The sequence below is a fragment of the Chiroxiphia lanceolata genome, chromosome 2 (assembly GCF_009829145.1).
Source record: "Chiroxiphia lanceolata isolate bChiLan1 chromosome 2, bChiLan1.pri, whole genome shotgun sequence".
NCBI lineage: Eukaryota > Metazoa > Chordata > Aves > Passeriformes > Pipridae > Chiroxiphia > Chiroxiphia lanceolata.
Genome location: NC_045638.1, coordinates 56,024,791 through 56,045,242, shown reverse-complemented (window position 1 = coordinate 56,045,242; position 20,452 = coordinate 56,024,791). Strand labels below are relative to the sequence as shown.

The following is a 20,452-nucleotide window of genomic DNA, read 5'->3' as shown; positions in this document are numbered from 1 at the left end:
CCGGCCCAGGTGCAGCCGAGCGGCGCCGCCGGGACATTTACCCGCGGCCCGGGGAGCCCGGAGTGTGCTCGTGGTCCGCGGCTCGGTGGGTGAGCGGGGTGGCGGCCTGGCCGGGAGGCGGGAGGGCCGGGGTACAGCCCTCAGGAAGCTTAACGCAACTTTCCGCTGAGTCTGCGGGGCGCCGGGGGGCGGGTGTCCGGGCTCGACTTTGAGCCCGGCGGCCGCGCTGAGGTGAAGTGGGGGCGGTAGGGGGACAGAGCTCCGGAGGGGTCTGTGCGAGCAGGGAGGGAGCTCCTGGACCCGCTCCTCGGGTTCAGCCTGCGCTTGCTGGAGCAGCCTGGGCCTGCAGCCATCCCAGAGGTGCTAGCTGGGGCTCAGAGCTTGAAGCTGGGGGAAATGTTTAGTCGTGAGGTAAAGATGCTGTTATCATTGTGGCGTATTTCGTATGGTCAGAAAACCTTCACCACAGTGCTGAGTGCACTGACTCTCACTACTCTTATAGTCAAAGGTTGAGCTTTGTCAACTGTAGGGAGGAAATAATTGAAAATTAGACTGAAGGTTCACTGCTAGTTACACAAGTGTGAGGCTCCTATAGGATGCTGATGTTCACTGTTTCTTGTACTCGTCTCTCTAACTAGGTGTTCTTCTTTTAAGACCAGTGGGGCAACAACAGGCAAAATGACAGCTGTGAGGTATGAACAAGGGGCAGAGCCGACAGAAGCATCTGGGTGAGTGAAATGAACTGTGCCAGTATGGAGGTTTGGGATTGAATATACCAATATTCAATGTGTGGTCCCCTGTCTCTAGTTTCTTAGTGCTTCAAATATAACAAGGGGAATAATGATGCAGTGTTTGAAGTTCATATAGCCTTTTTATCTTCCCCCCCCCTTGCCAATGCTGTTGTCTGAAAGGAAGGATATCTTTGAGAAAAATATGCTGCTGTGATTGACTTCTTGTAAGTAGTTAATAAGTGGCTAATGAATATTCACCCTTGGTATAATAAGCTCATGGCAGTAGTCTGCTCTTTTTTAGCATCCAGTCTGTCAAGAGACTTACCAGAGATTGTCAAGGTTTCTTGTAGAGCAAGATGCTCTTGCTCTGCTCTCTTTAAAAACCTCAAGTCTGAAGTTGCCTTTACCTGTGAGCAGTCAGAAAAGCTTATGCTCTATAGGGAGAGTATGTGTGTGAAGAAAATAATTTCTACTATGTCCTCCTTTTCTTCTCTCCCGCCCCAGTAGTCAAGGGCTAACTGTAGAAGCTTGTGGCAGAGAGCTTGTTCTGGCTTAGAGAAGTAGATATAGAATGATCAGCAAAACAAACTCCCTCTGAGGAAAGCATTATCTAGAACTGAATTCTTGTGTGAGAGCACAATGGAAACACTGTTCTTGGACTTGGCTTTTGTTTTGTTGTTGTGGGAAAGATTGTCTTCCTAACTGAAAACACTTCTGTTTCTCATTCTTACTGTGGCTTATTTTATTCACAGTAGAGGATAAGAAGGTGGCATTTAGTGCATTTCATGTGTCCACAAGTATAAGCAAGTGACCTGCAGCAAAATTGCTGTAGCAACAGCAGTAACATGCTTTAATAAGTGAAGCATTTCTGCTGTTCAATAAGTGTAAATGCCCACGTGGATATTCCATAAGAATAGCTGGGAAGCAAACCTGAACAACTACACATCACTAGAGCTTTGCTTCAGCTCTAGGAGCAAAATGAGGACACTGGTGTCTGGAGATACTGGAGCTAAAAAATAAGGCATAAATACTGAAATTGTTGTGGTAGAATCATTCCTCTATTGAGGCTTATACTGAGTGCAGGTGGCAAAACACCAGTGCTGGCTGCTGAAACTGTAGGAAAAGCATCATTAAACTTCCTGCTTGAAAGGTGGTTAGCCCAAACTGCAGAGGCAGTGGAGGATGAAGAATACTTGAATCCACACTAATGCTTCAGATATGCTAGGCTGCCTCAGAGCAGTGTGGAAATATCAGTATTGAATATGTGTGTGTAGCTGTTCCTGCCCAAGAAGCAATGATGCCAGAGGCAGAGCCTCAGCAAACACTGTGTCTGTCCTATTATGCACCACAGTATTTCTGTGGAAAAGGCTGAAATACAAACTTCTGGATTTGGACGTTAACGCTTTTTCTCTGAAGTTGTCATGTGGCCTTCAAAAAACAAAACCTTGATCTAAAGAGACCCTTTTAAGGAAGTTATGGCAAGCAGCCACTACCCCGAAAATATGCTGTTCTAGCACTAGCTCAGCTGCTACTCTCGTCTTCCAGTTTCCGGTTTGGTATCCTGCTCTGTACAAAAACATCTTTGTGCTATGGCTTTTCCTGGTGAAAACATTCATTCTCTGAACAAGAAGTTTACTGTAATAGCATTAGTGTCACTTGGACTCCCTGAAGCCATTTTTCATATGTACATTTCCGGCACTTCTAGAGCCTGGACTGTTAAATCCTTAGTGGGCTCTTGAATGCCCTGCTTTAAAGCCCTTTATCCTACTGCTGAACACATCTGTCTCTTCTGGGGGGAAAAAGGGAAAACTTTTGAGAGATGGATTGCTAATGGGAAATAGGTCACTACAAGCCAAAGGATTCTGCTGTGTCAATATGGGGAAAGTCTCTTTCTTCCCCTGGTACTAGGCCTATACTCTGACTCAGGCTGTTGCTCACTGCCCAGGTGACAGTTAATTCTTTTCTCTGGAACAACAAATAGTAGCAATATATTGAGCTGACATCTGTATCACTGTGTGACTTGTGTTATTCCTTTACCAGCTCTCCGACAGTAGAAGAGCCCACAGTAAAGATTGATGATGGTCGTGATGAGGATAACAAACCTGATAGCTGTTCCAAGTAAGCTAATGATATACTAAATTACTTGCTTACCTGCAAAAGTGGAATCTGCAGAGCCAAAATAAGAATGCAGATGGCTTGCTAAAGTAAAGATAAGCCCAGTAAAATGTTTGATATAGATATTTTTTCTAGTACGTAGTTAAGACAAGTAAGTTGAGGAAGCTTCTTTATGACCGTGGAGATGAAAGGCCAACCCAAGAATCCAAGCTTGTCATATTATGGAGAATGGGTAGTCCAAACTACATTGATTAAATTTTTGCAAAGGAATGAATTTCTGGGAGCACAGAAGAATAAGTGCTGGTGAGAAAATGAGGTGAATGAGTATCTGGAATAAACAATAAGCCTCATGGCCCTCATCAAGAGTAAATTGTCTAAACTTTCTTGTAGTTAACTCTGTTATTGAAGTAGTTATTTTCTAACAGTTTTTAGCTCATATCACCATGTTACTGACTCTTATAGCAAACTTTGTCAAGTCAGTTACAAGTCAATGGACTTGTTTCTCTGTTCCTGCAGCTCAAGAACAGCAAGACTAAGCCTGTTATCTTACTTATTCTATGTGACATGTTTTTCTAGGCTTCAGGAGTTGACATTTACTAATGTATTTCACAAAAGCTTTAAGGTAAATATGTAAGCAAATGTGCCATGTTTTCTTCAATGGGTTTAACATGTTGGCAGGCAAAATTGGAGTTGTATGTATATATATTTCAGTCTGTAGTGTACCTAGTAGAGGTACTTGTCCATAGACTGTGGAAGCTGGAGTCTTGTTGTACCTACTTCACTTGCATTCTGAGTTGACTGGACAAAGATGTAGACCAACAGTTAGTGTAATTATGGTAGTGTTTCCTTAGATATTTGACATTCATAAATGGAAGGAAAACCTTCTATATGCTAAACTGCTTCTAGGACAAGACATAACATCCTTGACTTCTGTAAAAAAAGTGAGTACTACAACCAAGTATTGCCTTCCTGCTTGAGGATGCAGATGTTTGCTGCTTAGACCTTGCACCTTAATTTAAAATAAGAATGTAATAATGAAGAGTGTGGGTGAATTCAGTAGCCCCAGCAAGATGCTGCCTCAGAACTTCAAAAGTATCTAGCTGTGTCTTAACTGAGTTATTGAGATGTACCAAGTGAAATGCAATGCTGAAGTTATTCTAGAGGAAACAAGTATCTTAAACAGGATCACTGGGGTGCAATGTGCATTATTGAGCAGACAAAACCTTCTTATAAAAGTGCAAAAGAAATCTACCAATACTTTTTGTTAGTATGCTAGTACTTATGGTAAGTCCTACTATTAATAATACACTTGGAAAAGATGTTTTCTTTTAAGCGTCTAAGACAAGACTTGGTGCTTACAGTAGTTAAGTAATCTTGGGATTACTTAGCAGACTGGCAATCTGTTTTTTGAACTCTCAGAACTGGGGGTGTCCAGGTTCTGCACCAAGAACTTCTACCTTAATTCTCAGTGTAACCTGAAGAGACTTCACGTCAATGAGAGAGTTACATAAAGGCCTGTCTCTAAACCAGAGGGCTTAAAGCAAACCAAAGAAGCAACAAAATCTACTGTAACTGAAAATGGGAGCTGTGATTGAAGATAACTCTCACAACTGGAAGAATTTGACTTCAGAAACTTACTGAAAAGGCACTTGGGTTTTCAACCTGAAAGCCAAATTGATATTTCCTTTTAAAGGTAGAAGTGGGATTTGTATTCCTCTATTCCAAGAGCACAGGAGCTATTAACAAGTGCAGCTTTTTCTGGACCTAGGAAAAAAAATGATCTGATATAATGACCTAATATATCAAAAAAGATCCCTTAAGAGATATTTAGCCTCCAGTTTTCCTCTTGACCAATAGTTATTTTATAAGCCCACTTCTTATAGCTTATTAAGCCAGAATTCTAGTGTCACTGGAATTGTGACACTGAATAATGTTACAGATAAGTGCATACTGCTGTGCTTCTAGGGTCTGTAAACTCATTAATACTCTAACAGGTGGTGAAAGCATTGTTATCAAGTACTCTCTTAACCTATATGCTTCATGATTGCAACTGAATAATCTCCTCTTAAAGAAACCACTACTGTACAGAATACTAAAATCAAAAGAACGTGAACAAAAGGGTATAACAGTGTTCTTGTGTCTAATACCTGTAGCAAAATGTCACTTGATGTCATTTCTCCTGTCTTTCAGTGCAATTAGGAGAAGAATTTCCCCTTTTGTGATGTCATTTGGATTCAGGTAAAAGCTCATGCTTGTAATGATATATGGGCAAGGTAAAAATAGTCCTCATTTCTGGTGTGAGAACTAGGAGAGTAACAACAGTAACTCCAGCCTGCTTTTCTGAAAAGTACTGAATGCCCTGTCGCGCCCAGAAAGGGTGACTTGAGACAAGTACTGGGATTGAAAAATAAGTCTTAAACAGATATGACTGCATTCTCCAAGGAGAGCTGAAAGTCAGAACTGTAAATGCCATTGACTGGGATAAAATGCCTGTAACAGCTTATTCTAGACTGGCAGCCTTTGAGCAAACAGTTGGTCAGCTGTATACAGTCTGTGTGCTGGAACAAGGTAAGCTATTAAAGACAGTTATTTTTAAGGGACTACATTAAGTCACAAGTGGGAAGGAAATTGAGTAAGATGAAAGCACTGACATTTGTGGGCCTTAAAGTGTTCAGCTTTGTACTGTTTCTAGGTAGCTGCAGAATTATAAGGTAATAAGTACAGCTGTGTCTGAGGTAAATATAGACTGCCACATGGATGATGCTTTCTGTGCAGGTCACTTAAAAATGCAATTGGAATCCTTCAACTGCTAATTAAGCAGGCCTCAACCTATGTAAGAGGACAAACTCTTGCTGGAACAGCTTAAGAAAAAATCTGAGATTGTGCTATTCAGTTGATAAACGTCAGCAATTCATTCCTACCTCTCAAGTTGACTTGTATTTTTCTCTTTGCAGAGTATTTGGAGTAGTGCTTATCATTGTGGACATTACAATCGTTATTGTGGATCTGGCTATCAGTGAGAAAAAGAAGGGTGTTAGAGAGATTCTTGAAGGTGTTTCCCTGGCAATAGCACTCTTCTTTCTCATCGATGTTCTTCTGAGGGTGTTTGTTGAAGGGTAAGACACGGGCAGAAATTAAGTCAGAATGGTAAATCCTCAGGCTAGGAAAGAAGCAAAAGTTCAGGCTAGAGCTATGATGCCTTGTAGGCAAATTTTCTGGTCAAAGACAATAGTGACATCTTTTCTTGGCTGTGTATGTTGGCTGTTACCCTTCTATAGAATAATCTGTAAGTGCTTTTGGTATAAGTGAGTGATTGGAAACTACATTAGCTTTGCCATATCTTACATATGTAAATCAGGTGTAAGATTACTTTTAGTGAAACTTCAGTGCTTAGTGCTAAGAACTAGTTCAGGAGAGCTTCTCTCTAGCAGTAGCTCTGTACAGATGATTCTCTTCCTGAAGATGTATTTCAGTCTTTGGACACCTTTCTAAAACTCTCCTTGGTTTCAGCTTCAGGAACTATTTCTTGTCCAAGCTGAATATTTTGGATGCATTCATAGTGGTGGGCACTCTGTTAATTAATATGATGTACTCCTTCTCAGACCTTGCTGCAGCAGATCAGATACCAAGGTAAGAACGGTATGGTAACTGGTAAGTGTGAGCTCTTTTCTTGATAGTCTTCTATTAATTTTCTTGGGCAGCTCTAAGCTAGACATGTGCATACTAGATCACAAATATGACTGATAGTATTTCATGGTACTAATGAAGGATAGACACATGTAACTTTGGTCCACAGTTATATTGTCAGCCGTCTCTGTCTCATAGGCAGAGGTGGTATGAACAGGTGGGGTAACTAAAAGTGAGTAGTGAGGCCATAAAATGCTCTGACTCAAGTAATTTTTGGGGAAAGGTGTTTAGCAGCCCTGATAGAGAGGGTCTGAAGGCCAGAAAGAAAAGTTGGATTATAATAGGAAATGAAACGGACAACTGAGGGAGGATCTCCACCTAATGGGTCTTGAAATAGAAAGAGTTGCCCAACTGTCTGGTTTCCTTCACTTTGCTTTCCGAAAATCCTTATGGTAACGTATGTTGGATTTTTCAGCCATATCCTAGGGAGAGAAAACATGCTGTTTATGTGCATAAGCTAATTCAAGTCCTATTTCCTTCTGATTTCTGTAGCTTGAATCAGATAACCTGTGAGAGGAATCCATTCCTGACGGAGACAGAACTACAGCTTTAAGATTAGTTTATCTACACAAAGTTTGATTTAGTGAAACTTGCTTGCATCAGCCAGGGAAAGAAGTTGAGCTCTTTTTTAAAAAAAAAAAAAAAAAAAAAAAAAGACAAAATCAAATACCCCCCATATTCAGCTGACTAATTGGCATAAGGGGGGAACATTATTCCAGAAGAAACCAACTCAAAGTTTAGTTATTGGAGAATCCAGTGTTGGACAAACATCTGTAAGTACTAGTTGTCTCTTCAAATGCTGGCTAACCTCAGGTTTCAAAAGCAAAACTGTCAAAGAATAGCTTTTGCAGCCTCAGTCATAAAGCCTTTTCCCTTCTAGGTTGTCTTAAACATTCATCTGAGTTTTTAATGATTAATTCCCATTTCTATGACCACATTTTTCTAAAGCAGCTTTCATCTTATGACAGCATCCAGTTAGAGGTAGGAGAAAGAGCACTGTGACAGGGTAATGTGCATTGCTATCTTTACTAGGACGTGGTAGTAGTAGGCCTGATCCTGCACTGCCCCATCTGGTTATAGATTGGTGTGTGCAAGTTCCTTGTATTCTGACTTGCTGAAGTTGATGGGAATTTACAATAGGCTTTTGATTACATAAAGAGGAGTTCACGCTGATGCTCTCAGAAGACACTCAGCTGAGGCCTACTGTCTCACCTGTTCAATTCTTAAGGCTCTCTGTAAGGCTTCTCTTATTAAAGGTTCTTAAATCCTGTTCTGACCAAAATATTACTACCTGACACTAGATGATACCTCAAATTTGACCAAATCCCAAATTTTGAGATGAAGTGGTCTTCCCACTTAACACTCCAGTAGTGCCTACATAATCCAGCTAATTCCCAGTAGCCTAAATTGGGTTTATAACTTTTCTTTCCTCATAGCCCTTCCTCAAGAAGCAAACAGCAGTCTTAAAGCATCTGATACATTTTAGAATAATTAGAATTTGAGCAGCTTTTATATGGGTGAGAACTAATATGTGACAAGTGACACTTTAGTGACAGTCCATAGAGATAACATGCCCTGACAGAGAAGTATGGTTTCTATTTCTAATCTGGTCTAGCTGAATGTGTGTTGGGATGAGTTAACTCTTTCCTTTAAGTATAACCTATAAAAGGACATTGAGGAATGAAAGCTGGGTATCAGTCTGGGATCTAATTGTTAACTGACTGACTTCCTGAAGGGCAGAATGCAAACTGCTTTTGTCTTGAAGAGTTGCTTCTTAGAGTTGTGGTTCAGGCTGGGGAGAGAGACTGTGGAGTTTTCACCCTGGTGTTAGTTCACGTAATTTGCTGCTAGCTCCAAGGAAATTCTGTTTTCAGCAGAGGAAGGTGATGCTGAGTTAGGAAGATGCTCAGGGGAAAACTGAAACTTTCCTCCAGGTGTCCAGGACAACCTGGTCTTGCTGACTTAAAGCTCCACATCAGTGTAGAGCAGACTGTGTCTTCAGCTCGAGGTTTGTCTCCCTTACTGTTGGCATTCACCAGGATTCTTACGAGTGTATCAAAACCTAAAATATGTGTGTGTGTGCTGCTTAAAGGTATTTGCTCACATACCTCCTTAAGGAATGAAATTAATGTTAGTTTGCCCTAGTCCCTAGGGGTGTGGGAAAGCAACTGCCCCTGTTCAGTTGTTTTGGTAGAACCACTCACCTAAGCGTCTTGCCTGCTTCAAAGTTCAACAGCAGTTCAAAGTTCCTCAAACCAAACGAAGTTGCTGAATGATTAAACACAGGATATATGATCTTTTCTCAGATTTCTTAATCAAGTAATGATGTACATAGACTGTCTAGCTGCTCTTTTCAGTAATTTTTCAGGTGGCTACATACACTTAAATGTAGAGTTGAGAATAAGCTCTGAGGAACAAGAATTTTGTTATGATAAGTAATGTTAATGGAATTAGTTGCTTGCTGGCCAGAGGTGCCTGTGGAAGTCTGTTTTAGCAAGTAGGGGATTTCCTAGTTCTGTTAGCTGTTCAGAACATGTACTCCCCAAAGCCCTTAACAATAGAACCATGGTATTCTTCAAGCATAGTACTTTCTCCAAAATCAGTCTGAGGAGTCCTAATTCAATATATGAAACACAGCTTTAAACTGTCTCTGAAACAGCTTTTAAATAGCTTTATTCTTTGCCTCTAAGTTTTATTTCTCTTCATTTCCTTTCATGGTGAATCTGGCATCTAGAATGGTTACTTTCCTCCGAGTTCTGAGAATTGTCATCTTGATAAGAATATTTCGCCTGGCTTCTCAAAAGAAGCAACTTGAAGTGGTGACCAGGAGAATGGTAAGTTTGCCTCTTAATATATCTGGGCTGTCACTACTGTTTCCAACTCTAGCTCTTTCTCCAGGCACCCATCGATGGTAAATAGCAAGACTGGCCACAGCCTATTGCTGTGCTATTGGTAGTATTGCCCAAGCAGCACATCTGCTCAGTTTCCCTGACAGGCTACCAGAGCTTTGTCTCCGACTTCAGCAGAGCTAGTAATTCTTAACTTTGCTCAAGTAAGCAGAAAATTGACCTGGAAGGCTGGCATATCAAAGTGATTGCAACACCACCATGTGTCTCAACTGGCAATTTCTGGCTTGTGTGGTATATAGACTGTTTCCCCTCATGTGGGGGAAGGTAGGAGTTTGAATGCTTCTGATGCTTTATTTTGGGTGAAAACAAAACAACCTTACTGTTTGAAGCCCTATCCACTGTAAATACCTCTTATTTTCATCAGGGACATTAAAGTGGTACTTTAAGCTTCAAGGATATCCTATTGCTCAGCAATAACCCATTTTAGTTATGCTGCCCTTAACTTTATTCTTTCTTCCTTCAGCCTCCAAACACTCCAATAACAATGACAGATGCATGGTGCAGTCTGTGAAGAATTTGCAGTGTTCTTTTTACTAGAATAAACTTTGATACTTCAGGGTAAAAATTCTGTACAGAGCTTCTACCTAAAAGCTATGTTACTCTCAGCTGATGCTGCACACTTTGCTATAGCAAAATGAGGTTCTGCTGCTCAGGCTTAACTTCTGAGTCTAGTCAATGGCTGATTTTTCCTGGTAACTGGCAATGTTCGGTGATCTTTGGCATTCCTGTGGCAGACTAAGTCTCCTTTTTTTTTGTCAGGTCTCTGAAAACAAAAGGCGTTATATGAAAGATGGCTTTGATCTGGATCTCACTTATATTACTGGTTTGTATAAACAAATGTCACTTTGCAGCATGTTAATCCTGCTAAGCCTTGTTCTTCACTTAATAAGAGTTTGATGTGACATACAACCAATGTTTTAGGCTAAGGAAACTTATGTATGAAGTCAAACCAGACCTACTCCTTTTTTTGTGGGATTTTGAAATATGGGTTCATGACTCTGGCACTGTTCTCAAGAATTAGCCCTCTGGAAGAGAGTTGTACATGCTGTATGTAATGACAGAAAATCTCCTGAGGCCTAGGGAATCAGAGCTGAGAAACTATTGACTTAGAGTATCTTTGCTTCTGATTCTGTGCAGACTGACATTAATGGTGTCTGATGCTTTGGGAAGCACTATTTGTCTTGCTCTAGCTATGCTAAATGTAGAGGAAAGCCTCTCAGAAATGGGTAGGTTGTTCTTATAATTAGGGTAGGAATAAGACATTTTATAAGGATGTTGCTCAATCACGTAGTTCTTACGTGTAGGGGAGCTTTCTGCTGTTACTGCTGATTGCTGTCTTCTCCACAGATCGAATCATTGCGATGTCATTTCCATCTTCTGGGAAGCAGTCTTTCTACAGGAACCCCATAAAGGTAAAAATCTCATCTACCAAGTTCACTCTTTCTGAAACTCATTTCTTTTATAGGTTCCCTCTGATTTACACGTGGACTAGATTGTGTCAGTCCTAGTTCTGCTGGTGTGGCTGGTTGGAATGACTGACTGATGGTCTCCACTGTGCTGTTTGTGTTGTAGTGCCTCAGCTAAGCCTAGTGGGATGTATCTCAGTGTGGACACATTGGTATTCTGATGCTCCCATTCCTTGGGAATGCTTTGGAGAATTAAGGCAGTTCTGTCCCAGGCTAGTAATAGTGATAAGATCTGCTCAGCTAAAAGTTGTTTAAAAGGTCTGCATAATGTCCTTTTCAGAGATGCTGCCTGATTTTGTAGAAACATACATAGGGTAAGGAAGATAGTTGCAGTAGTACTTTTATTCCAGACAAGAACCTGAGTTGGAAAGGCTTGCTTTGAACAGTCCAGGGGCTGTTCATGAATGCAGTTGCTGATCCGATCTCGGGAGTTGAGGTGGCAGTGGAAATAAGGAGTAGAGCACTAACTACTCTGAACTCTTATCTTATTATTGCTTAGGAAGTTGCAAGATTTTTGGACACCAAACATCCAGACCACTATAAAGTCTACAATCTCTGCAGTAAGTATGTTTAGCTGCTAACTACACTGAAATATTGGTAAACAGAAATGCATCTCTTCAAAGTATTCTGCTGCCAATAGCAGATCTCAAAAAACGTATATCCAATCAAAAAGTGCATATCTGTCTCTGACTATATTCTGTCTTGAGTGTGGCTATTGACTGTACCAGAGCTTGCAAAGCTAATCTAATATTGTACTGAAGCTTTCAAAGAAGATACTGGATGTCTTGCAGTTTAGACTTCCTTGTTCATGCTGAAAAATTGTTTCAGTGTTCCAAAGTTCTTATTAAAAATAAAAGTTGAAAACTAAACCTGGGCTAAAACTTGAGGTAATGTTGGAGAATCTTCTAATGAAGGCTTAGAAGAATGAGGTGGAGAATAGTTAAAAGCTATTCTGTTTAGAAGTGGCTAAAAAAAATTCTTCATAAACAACTATTTTGAGGTTCCTGCTTCATAGCAGTGTGTCAGAGCTGGAAGCAAAGTATGTTCTAGAAGCAGTGATACTTGAAGTCATTAAAAAGTAAAACTGTCCTCTGGCCAGCAGAGAGATGGATAGGAGAGGTCAGATGGGGGATGTGGTGTTAGTGGCTTTTTACCACTTTGCCTGCAGGTTGTTGCTGTGGTTGACCCTGACACTACATCAGAACACTAACTTTCAGATCCCAAGTAATCTCTCTGGAAAGGAATGACCCTCTGCACCTGGAGATAAAATTTAAGTGAGAAGTGTTAAACTAGAAGCTAAACAGTCATGACTGTAGCCAAATTACCTCACAGGTTTTTTTCATTTTGATCTTTCTATTTACACAACTGTCCTTTAGAAACTAGTATATGCTCAAACCAGCGGTTGTGTGTCACAAGCCACTTTCTTTGTTACAATCCTCTTCCCCTTCCTGGCGTAACTTCAGATCTTTTCTTGTAGGTGAAAAAGGCTATGACCCCAAGTACTTTCACTACAGGGTGGAAAGGATATTTATTGATGACCACAATGTCCCAGCACTACAGTGAGTCTTGTCAAGAACTACATTACAGTAGTTCTGCCTAGGCGTTTACGTTGATGCACTAATTTTCCTCTTATTTAGGGACATGCTGAAATTCACCAGCAGTGTTCGTGAATGGATGAGTCAAGACGAAAAGAACATCGTAGCAATTCATTGTAAAGGAGGCAAAGGTAGAATTTCTCATGTGTAGTCTGTGTATGCTACAAATTGCACTTCATTGTTATTATAGCTTCTTTGATGTAAGTATGGCCCTAAACCATACTGTGAGATGGGGTTACAGTGTAACTTGACAAATTCTGCAGACACTGACTAGGAACAGTATAATACTATGTTTAGTATTACAGAACCCATAGGATGCACTCAATCCCCTTGTCTAGATCATTGGTAAGATATTAAACAGAACTGGCCCCAGTACTGAGGCCTGCAGACACCAGTGGTGTGACTGGCCACCACTGGATGTAACTCCGTTCACCACCACTCCCTGGGCCTGATTATCGAGCCGTTTTTTCACCCAGTGAAGAGTGCATTTGTCTGAACCATGAGCAGCCAGTTTCTGCAGGAGAATGCAGTGGGAAATGGTGTCAAAGGCTTTACTAACATTCAAGTAGGTAACATCTACAGTCTTTCCTTCATCTATTAAACAGGTCACCTTCTCATAGAAGGAGATCATATTGGTCAAGCAGGACCTGCCCTTCATAAACCCATGCTGGCTGGGCCTGATCCCCTGGTTGTCCTGTATGTGTTATGTGATGGCACTCAAGATGATCTTCTCCATAACCTTATCCCCCTAGAATGTTCTGGGTGCTGCTGGATCTTAAGATGCATGCTGTATTAGCCTTATGGAAAAAAGATAGTCAAAGCTACCTTATATGAGCTAACCTGCAGGTGCTATCTGCAACCAGTAGTAGTGTGGGAGCTGTTGAAATGCATAAATAACTGCAAGTAAGCCAAACTTCCCTGCAAACACATGCCAAGCACCTGCTATTACTATCTGTTAAGCAAATACTTGTTAAGGAACAGGTAGTTCCCCAAGGTTGCCCCAAGGTGAAGCTATGTTTTAAAAGGTTTTGCAAAACTGAATGTTGAAGCCACAGCTTGAAGAACAAATGTAGGGAGGGTGACTTGACCTCTGAGATTTTAAATTAAAAACTGAAACTATACAGGATTTTCATGCTAGCAGACTTGATGGCTTCTTAGTATGGTTGTGGGAAAATAGTTGGGGCAGAGAGTCTTGAAATAGATGAGATCACAGGAGATGACTTCACCTTCACAAATCCCAAATACTTTTGAACTGCTGTAATTTAACTTGTCTCATACTTCTAATACAGGCAGGACTGGAACAATGGTCTGTACCTGGCTAATAGACAGTGACCAGTTTGAAAGTGCAAAGGTAAAAGCTGTTTATTTTTGTTTAGTATACAAAATGCTCCTCAGAATCTCCTGAATTGGTGAAATGCAGTAATAGTCTGCAGAAAATTCTATACTAAAAAAAGATTCGGTGAAAAATCTGTTTTATTAAAAGTTCTTGCAAATTTTGCTACTATGTAAATTCTGATGCAGTCTATTCTTGATCAGCAAGAACTGGGAAAGTAGCATTTAACAGGATACCAACTTGAAGCACTCTTATTGGAGACATAATAGACCTAGGGCCTTGAGCAACAATGTAAACTTTAGGTGACTTCTGAGCAAACTCTACTAATGATAGTGTCACTGTTTTTAAGTGGTCTTAAGCAATTTTTTTCCCAGTCTCCCTCCAAGTAGTGTGAGGCATCAAGACTTGACTTGTCTTGACAGCCAGCAGAAAGCCCTTCTGGGGAGAGGCAGAAAGATCAGCAAGCTGCAGCCAGGACAGGTGCTTATGCTGCTTTAGTATACCAGATCTGGTATATCAGTCTGGAGACTTGGGATGCAGAAGGCCCAGGTCACTCAAGGTAGTCTGGGCAGACTGTATTCATTTAATCACTTGTTTTCCTCAGAGTCTGGTTTGTGAAGATCTGAACTAATGTTTGGCTTTGTCTGCCACAGACCACTTGAGAAATATAGATGGTTCTAAAGAAATTGCTTAGAAGTCATTGCTGTCCCTCACTCTTTCATGTGTGACAGACTTAATGTATCTGACTTCCGAATTAGTATTTTCTTATTCTAGTTAAAAGTCTCCTTTAGAAGGTACCAAAACAACTATTGCATATTTCCACTTGCATTCCCATATTGGACTTGAGTAGTGTAGTTCTAGTTTAAAATCCACTTTTCAGGAAGGGGAATAGTGGTGGGATGGATATCTTAACCCTCGAAATTTTTTTCTTGTGTAGGAAAGCTTGGACTACTTTGGGGAGAGAAGAACTGATAGAAGCACAAGTACTAAGTTTCAAGGAGTTGAAACTCCATCCCAGGTAAGCTTGAGCATGTTCAGTAACAGTAGCCAAACCAATACTAACCTTGTGAGCGCTTGTGCTGCCCCACATCCACTGCCTTGTTTCAGAGTTGTAGGTTTCTACTTCCTGAACTTTCTGTACTCTTTCTTTACTCTCTCTGTAAGAGTTGGGAGGCTAACAACTGATAGAGTTGCATTGCATCTTTCCCTCTCCCCTTATGCCTTTCTCTTCCTATTAACACCAAATCTGAAGTATAGTATCTAAGATAACAGAATTCTTGAGATTAGAAAAGCTTTCAGTCCAACCCCAGTGTTCAAGCAGGGTGAGCTGGAAAAGGTTGCCTATGGATGTGTCTGGTCAGGTCTAGAATATCTGCACGGACGGAGACTCCACAACATGTCTGGGCACCCTCACAGGAGCATGACACTGTAAGACAATTGGGCTGTTTATCAAGGATGCACAGAAGCCTGCAGCCTAGCCTACGATGGGGCCATGGCACAGATGTGGCTGGGTGGAGGAATGCATTCTCTACAGACTGTATTCACTGGGAAATACCACACAGGTTTATCTCACACCATGGGGCTTTGCTCATATTAATTCACTGTACTGTGTGATGGAGGGGTGTGAAGTAAATCTGGTGACAGAGGTACTTTAGTTGATGGTATAAGGTAGAAGTACAACTGTCCTTCAGAATGTACTTCAGTAAAATGGAAGTATCTTGTATGTTTAAACATTCAGCCTCTTTAAACTACAATATAAAAGCTCCTCACTTCTTGCTGAACTAAAAAGTACAGAATTTCTCAAAACATGAAATTTAAATGCTGATTAAAAATGTAGGTGTTAAATTTGTCTAGAGGATTGTTTGAACTGGGGAGGAGGATAACAAATGGCTTTCTTATTTTTGGGCTTTGGAGAGCTAAAAACTTAGAGTGGAAGACATTTAAATCCTACTTCTGCCTAGAATTAATCTGTGTTGGGTACAGGAACTGCATAATGTGTCTGGTTTTTCTGTTACAGAGTAGGTATGTCGGGTATTATGAGATCCTGAAAAACAAGTATAACTTGAAACTCCCACCAGAGAGACAACTCAAAATAAAAAACCTCAAAATCCACACTATACATGGTAAGAACTCTTGAATTTGGGGATTCCTCTATCTGATAATTGTTTCCTATTACAGGCAGCTGATATCTACTATCTCTCCTGCTAAGCCCATGATAGGAACGTAGATTTACTTGGATTTGAGAATTTAAATGACACAGAATACAGTGAAGAGTATTTTGGAGTCAGTTGCTCTGTGTTTTGCTTTCTGTGTGTGGTCAAATGATGGCTCACATACAACCTGCTCTGTTTTGGAAAGAGAATCGCTTTTCAAGTTTGACTAACTCCACATGTGGAACTGGATCCACTGGTGTTTCTCAGCTTTATATACATGCCTGTTTCTGTATATGTGTACAGGTTATCTTAATCAAAGGCTAGAAGTTCATCCCTCATTGTTTTAGAGGACTTCAAACTGCAGTTCCTGTTCAGTCAGTGAAACTAGACTCTACATTAGCCTGTTCCACTAGTGGGATTCACTGCTACTTCAGTATACAGTTTTCAACCACGGAATCCTGATTTACCTTTAGCATTTGAGTTCTCTAGAGTCTTTCGCAAGGCAGTCTGGAAAGAAGGCACTTTTGAATGGGATTGCACTTGGTTTTCATGACCAATTTTATGTTTCCAGCTAATATGGGTGCTCTAGTATAATGCAATGCTTTCTTCCTAGGAGTTGGGAAGGGCAATGGAACTGATATGAAGGTGCAGATAATAACAAGGAAGCAAGTTGTACTAGAATGTGTATGTGCCAGTCAACAAAACTGCAGGGTGAGTACTGTGAAATCTCATCATTTGAGTCACAGAAGCTGGAAGCTGACTTACAGGTCAAAAGTGTCTTTGTACAGAAGTTGAATACTTGACATAAAACTATCTAACTAAATGGATGAGGTAAATTCTGAGAGGATGAAAAAGCTAAGCTTTGCTAAGTCCTAGGAAAAGTAGTGGTAAGATAGTGAAGATTTCCCTAGGAGTCACTTAAACACAAATAGCTCACTCTGTCCTGAGTAGCTTAAACTGTTGGCTATTATTCTAGCCTGCTGTTGTGTTTGTATACCATGAATGAATAGCTAGGTATTGTCATGAATTCGTTCCTTGTCTCTCTGCAGTAACTTCTCATAAAACAAACTTTATTCTGTTACCTAGCTCTTCTTTGATTCTGAAAGTGACTCTGTAGTCATTGGCTTGGAAGACTGCCCTGTTATAAGTGGTGATGTGAAAGTCCGATTTGAATCAGATTCTGTAAGTATAACAGTGTGAAGACCTTCACTTGGGTATGGGAAGAGGCTGCAGTGCACACTGCAGCTGGGTCCTGGCTGGCTGTGTGGTGTGGGGCAGAACCTGTTTTTCCTCAGCGGCTCCTGCTGTGTAGGGTGGTCTCACTGTGCACTGAGGGATGCAGCAAGTGGTGCTACTTCAGCCTAGGCAAGCAGGGGAGTCATCTGGTTGTTCATACAGCAGTGTGATTGAGATGTCTTAGTTGAGTACCTGCTTCTCACTTGAGGCTCTTACCTCATTGTATTGAGTGACCTAGTACTGAAATAATTGCAGTGAAAATAGTGATCTGTGTGTGATATTGGGATCTTCAAGTGTACTGATTCTGGCACTTAATCCTTAACAAGTCCTTAATCCTTTGTGTTTAGGATCTCCCAAAAGGCTATGATGACTGCCCATTCTTCTTCTGGTTCAACACTTCCTTTATTGAAAATAACAGGTAAACAATCATTGTAACTGTCTCCAGATCTTAACTTCTGTGTCTGAACTGAGCTGAAAGTTCATAAACATAGTAAAGCTGAGATAGGCTTGATGAGCCAGCTGTCTTAACTTCCAGGTCGGTACTGGTCTTTGACTCTCAGCTGTAACTTATGAGCAGGCAGCTTCTTGCACTGTGCTAAGTATTTTAAACATATGTGAGGTTTTTATCTTAAGCCACTGGACTATTTCCTCAGTGCTCTAAGCATTGTTAATGAATTTTAAGTAAAAAATCTAATGGTAACTATTCAAATCTGCTGTCCTCTATTGTATGGCTGCCTAAAAGGCTAGAACTCAGTGGCTTAGCAGGCAAACATTAAGACCACACTTGGAAGTACTGATGCTTGGGATCCAAAGAAAGGTTCTCTTATGGCTTCTCATGTTTTTGATAAAGTTAGAAATTACTGTGGTTTTGCTTGCTGAGACTAGAACTCCTGGGAAAGCTCCAGCCATTGAAAGTTGGACTTGTCTGTCTTGCTTGGGGAGTGATGTAGAAACGCGAGACAGGAGATCCTTATCTACTGTCTAACCTGCTTTGGCAGATTTAGGCAGAGGAACAGTGAACTTGACATAGGAAATAAAATTACTGTGTTCTCCAGGACTGAAATAGAAAGGAAACAATTTTTACTGAACTGATCCTGTCAGAGTATGAGGAGAGGTAGCCTCTGATCTGTTTGTAACTGTAAACTTAATATGCTGAACCAGCAATGCACCTTGCTATCTAGGTGCAGACACTCGTTAGACCATCCCAGTGCCAGGAGAAATGTATGCCTACTGTCTGACAGCCCTGAAACATTGCCATTTTGAGAGTTTTGCTGAAGTGCTTTGTTTACTCCAGAACTAGGGAGGATGCCCCACCAGGCCTTCATTTCTCCCTTCCTGCCCAGAGAATTCTGGTAGACCTGAAGTGGACTAGGTCTGATCAGAAGTGAAACAGCTCTTAAGGCAGTGCTTCTATCTCTGTATCTCTAATTCAGCTATAGCTGATGTGCAAGTGCCTTTAAATGATAACTAGACGTGAATTTAGTAAACATTAAAATTGGAGAATGTACCCGATGAAGTTGAGCACTGAATTGAATCCTTAGCTTTAGGAAGATCAATTATTAAATTAGTGACACTTGCATCCTATCGGGAGACCTTGAGCTGAATGCAACATTAATTTTACTCTAACAGTCTTGCATTGTGGGGCTCTGGGAGGGGTGGATGTGGAACCAACCCAAAAACCCATCAGGTTGACTTTGTTTCTCAGACTATTTCAGATGCAAATTGTTGTGCAGGCATGGCTGATGTGTGTTTCAATTCAAGATCTGGGACTATATTTCATATTCCAGGGCTGAGCTTGAAACTTCTGCGGATAGTTGAAAGGAAAAACATGTCTTAGGTTGCTAAGATATACTACTGAATTTTATCTTTCAGACTTTACCTTCCCAGGAATGAGCTGGATAACCCTCACAAGTCTAAAACTTGGAAAGTCTATAGCGAGACATTTGCTGTGGAGGTGAACTTTATTGATTCATAAGGGAAATCTGAAAGAAGGGAAACATGTAAAACTCATCTATTTCCTGGAGAATGTCTTGCTGTTTAAGTATAAAGTGAAGCAGTCTAATTTTCATGTACTTAATGTATAATCTGTGTAGATACAACTTCTCAAATAAAGTTACATGAAGTTCTGTTGTGCAGGGTAATAATACTCTGAAGAGTTATTTAGTATCAGCTAACTGTCACATCATCCTTAGGAGTTTAGGTATCTCTGCATACAGGTAATTCCTGTTTTAGTAATCTAAGCTGATTGCTGGTCTTTAAGCAATATCGTTAACCCAAGGGTGGGTGAAGACCAGCAATCTGCATGAGACTGAAAAAATCTGACACATCTCCCTCAGCACCAGGGTTTTCCACAGATCAGTAGAATATGGGAATTTTGAGGGAGAAATATTAGTCTTCGTATGTCAGATTACTGCTGCTTGAGTAGAAGCCTTGGTTTAAACTGCTTTTCATCAGGAGTCATTGGTGTAGGGGTTTGAGCAACATGTGTCCTGGAGCTGCCTGTGGGGGTTGGAGACTACACAGCTGCTTTTCTACTGCTGTACCTCCCCACAAAGGGCTGTGATGGCCAAATGCCCTAAGACTTAAGTTTGCATCTCATCAGCTCAGAAGCATGACAGCTACCTGGGATCACTTAGTGAGGCTTGCCTTAATACCTGCATGTGGTGGGTTTGATCTGTGCACCTGCCCATTTTAGCTAACAGTGCAAATGCTCACTGACCCCTCTTGAGCTGTGCTAAGACCTGTAATTCACAACTTCCAGGAGACTTACTCTGCTTCCAAATGTTCTCAGCAGTGCAGCTCTTCTGTGGTGACTATATCTTCCTCAATGTGAAATATGTTCAGGTGTTAGCTTCTTGATTCTGTTGCTTCCTTAGTCTTTAAATTGCTAGGAACCAAGAGTGGAAGGGAAGTGATGTAGCTTTCCAGTTAATGGGGTAAGCAGAGGTCACATACCTTCCATGTGCTTACTTGGGGATAGTGGTATGAAGTACTCGTGTGGACTGAACTTTTGCTATTGTGTAATTACCTAGGACTTAGGAGCTGGGCTCTTGGAAGCTGCTTCTATCAGCACTGTACTGCAGGTGTGGAGGCTAAAGCCTGTCTTGAATGACCAACAGAGTCCCATCACTTGTTTGCAGTCCTAGGTGCAGGATAGTGAGCCTTGGTCACTTAAGTACATGTAGTCCGAGCTCCTGTGTAAAACAGGCCCAGATAGAGCTGGATCA

The 20,452-nt window shown here is 41.0% G+C and overlaps 1 protein-coding gene across 7 annotated transcripts; it reads left to right on the top strand.

The window, feature by feature from the left end:
* On the top strand, positions 1-19,362 carry LOC116783164 (phosphatidylinositol 3,4,5-trisphosphate 3-phosphatase TPTE2-like). Of its 7 annotated transcripts, none has more exons than XM_032680499.1 (19): positions 1-86; positions 621-728; positions 2,772-2,849; positions 5,037-5,084; positions 5,801-5,962; positions 6,357-6,476; positions 9,268-9,367; positions 10,202-10,265; positions 10,790-10,854; positions 11,408-11,468; positions 12,386-12,467; positions 12,546-12,634; positions 13,793-13,854; positions 14,774-14,854; positions 15,854-15,959; positions 16,603-16,700; positions 17,076-17,171; positions 17,573-17,643; positions 19,098-19,362. In XM_032680499.1, the coding sequence occupies exons 2-19, from the start codon at positions 679-681 to the stop codon at positions 19,198-19,200; spliced, it is 1,536 nt and encodes a 511-aa protein (XP_032536390.1). In that variant the 5' UTR covers positions 1-86; positions 621-678; the 3' UTR covers positions 19,201-19,362. The 7 variants fall into 7 exon arrangements, with proteins under 7 accessions (XP_032536390.1, XP_032536391.1, XP_032536393.1 ...); XM_032680500.1 differs by having other exon boundaries at positions 2-89; positions 639-728; XM_032680502.1 differs by having other exon boundaries at positions 14-89; positions 655-728.
* The last annotated feature ends 1,090 nt before the right edge of the window (positions 19,363-20,452 follow it).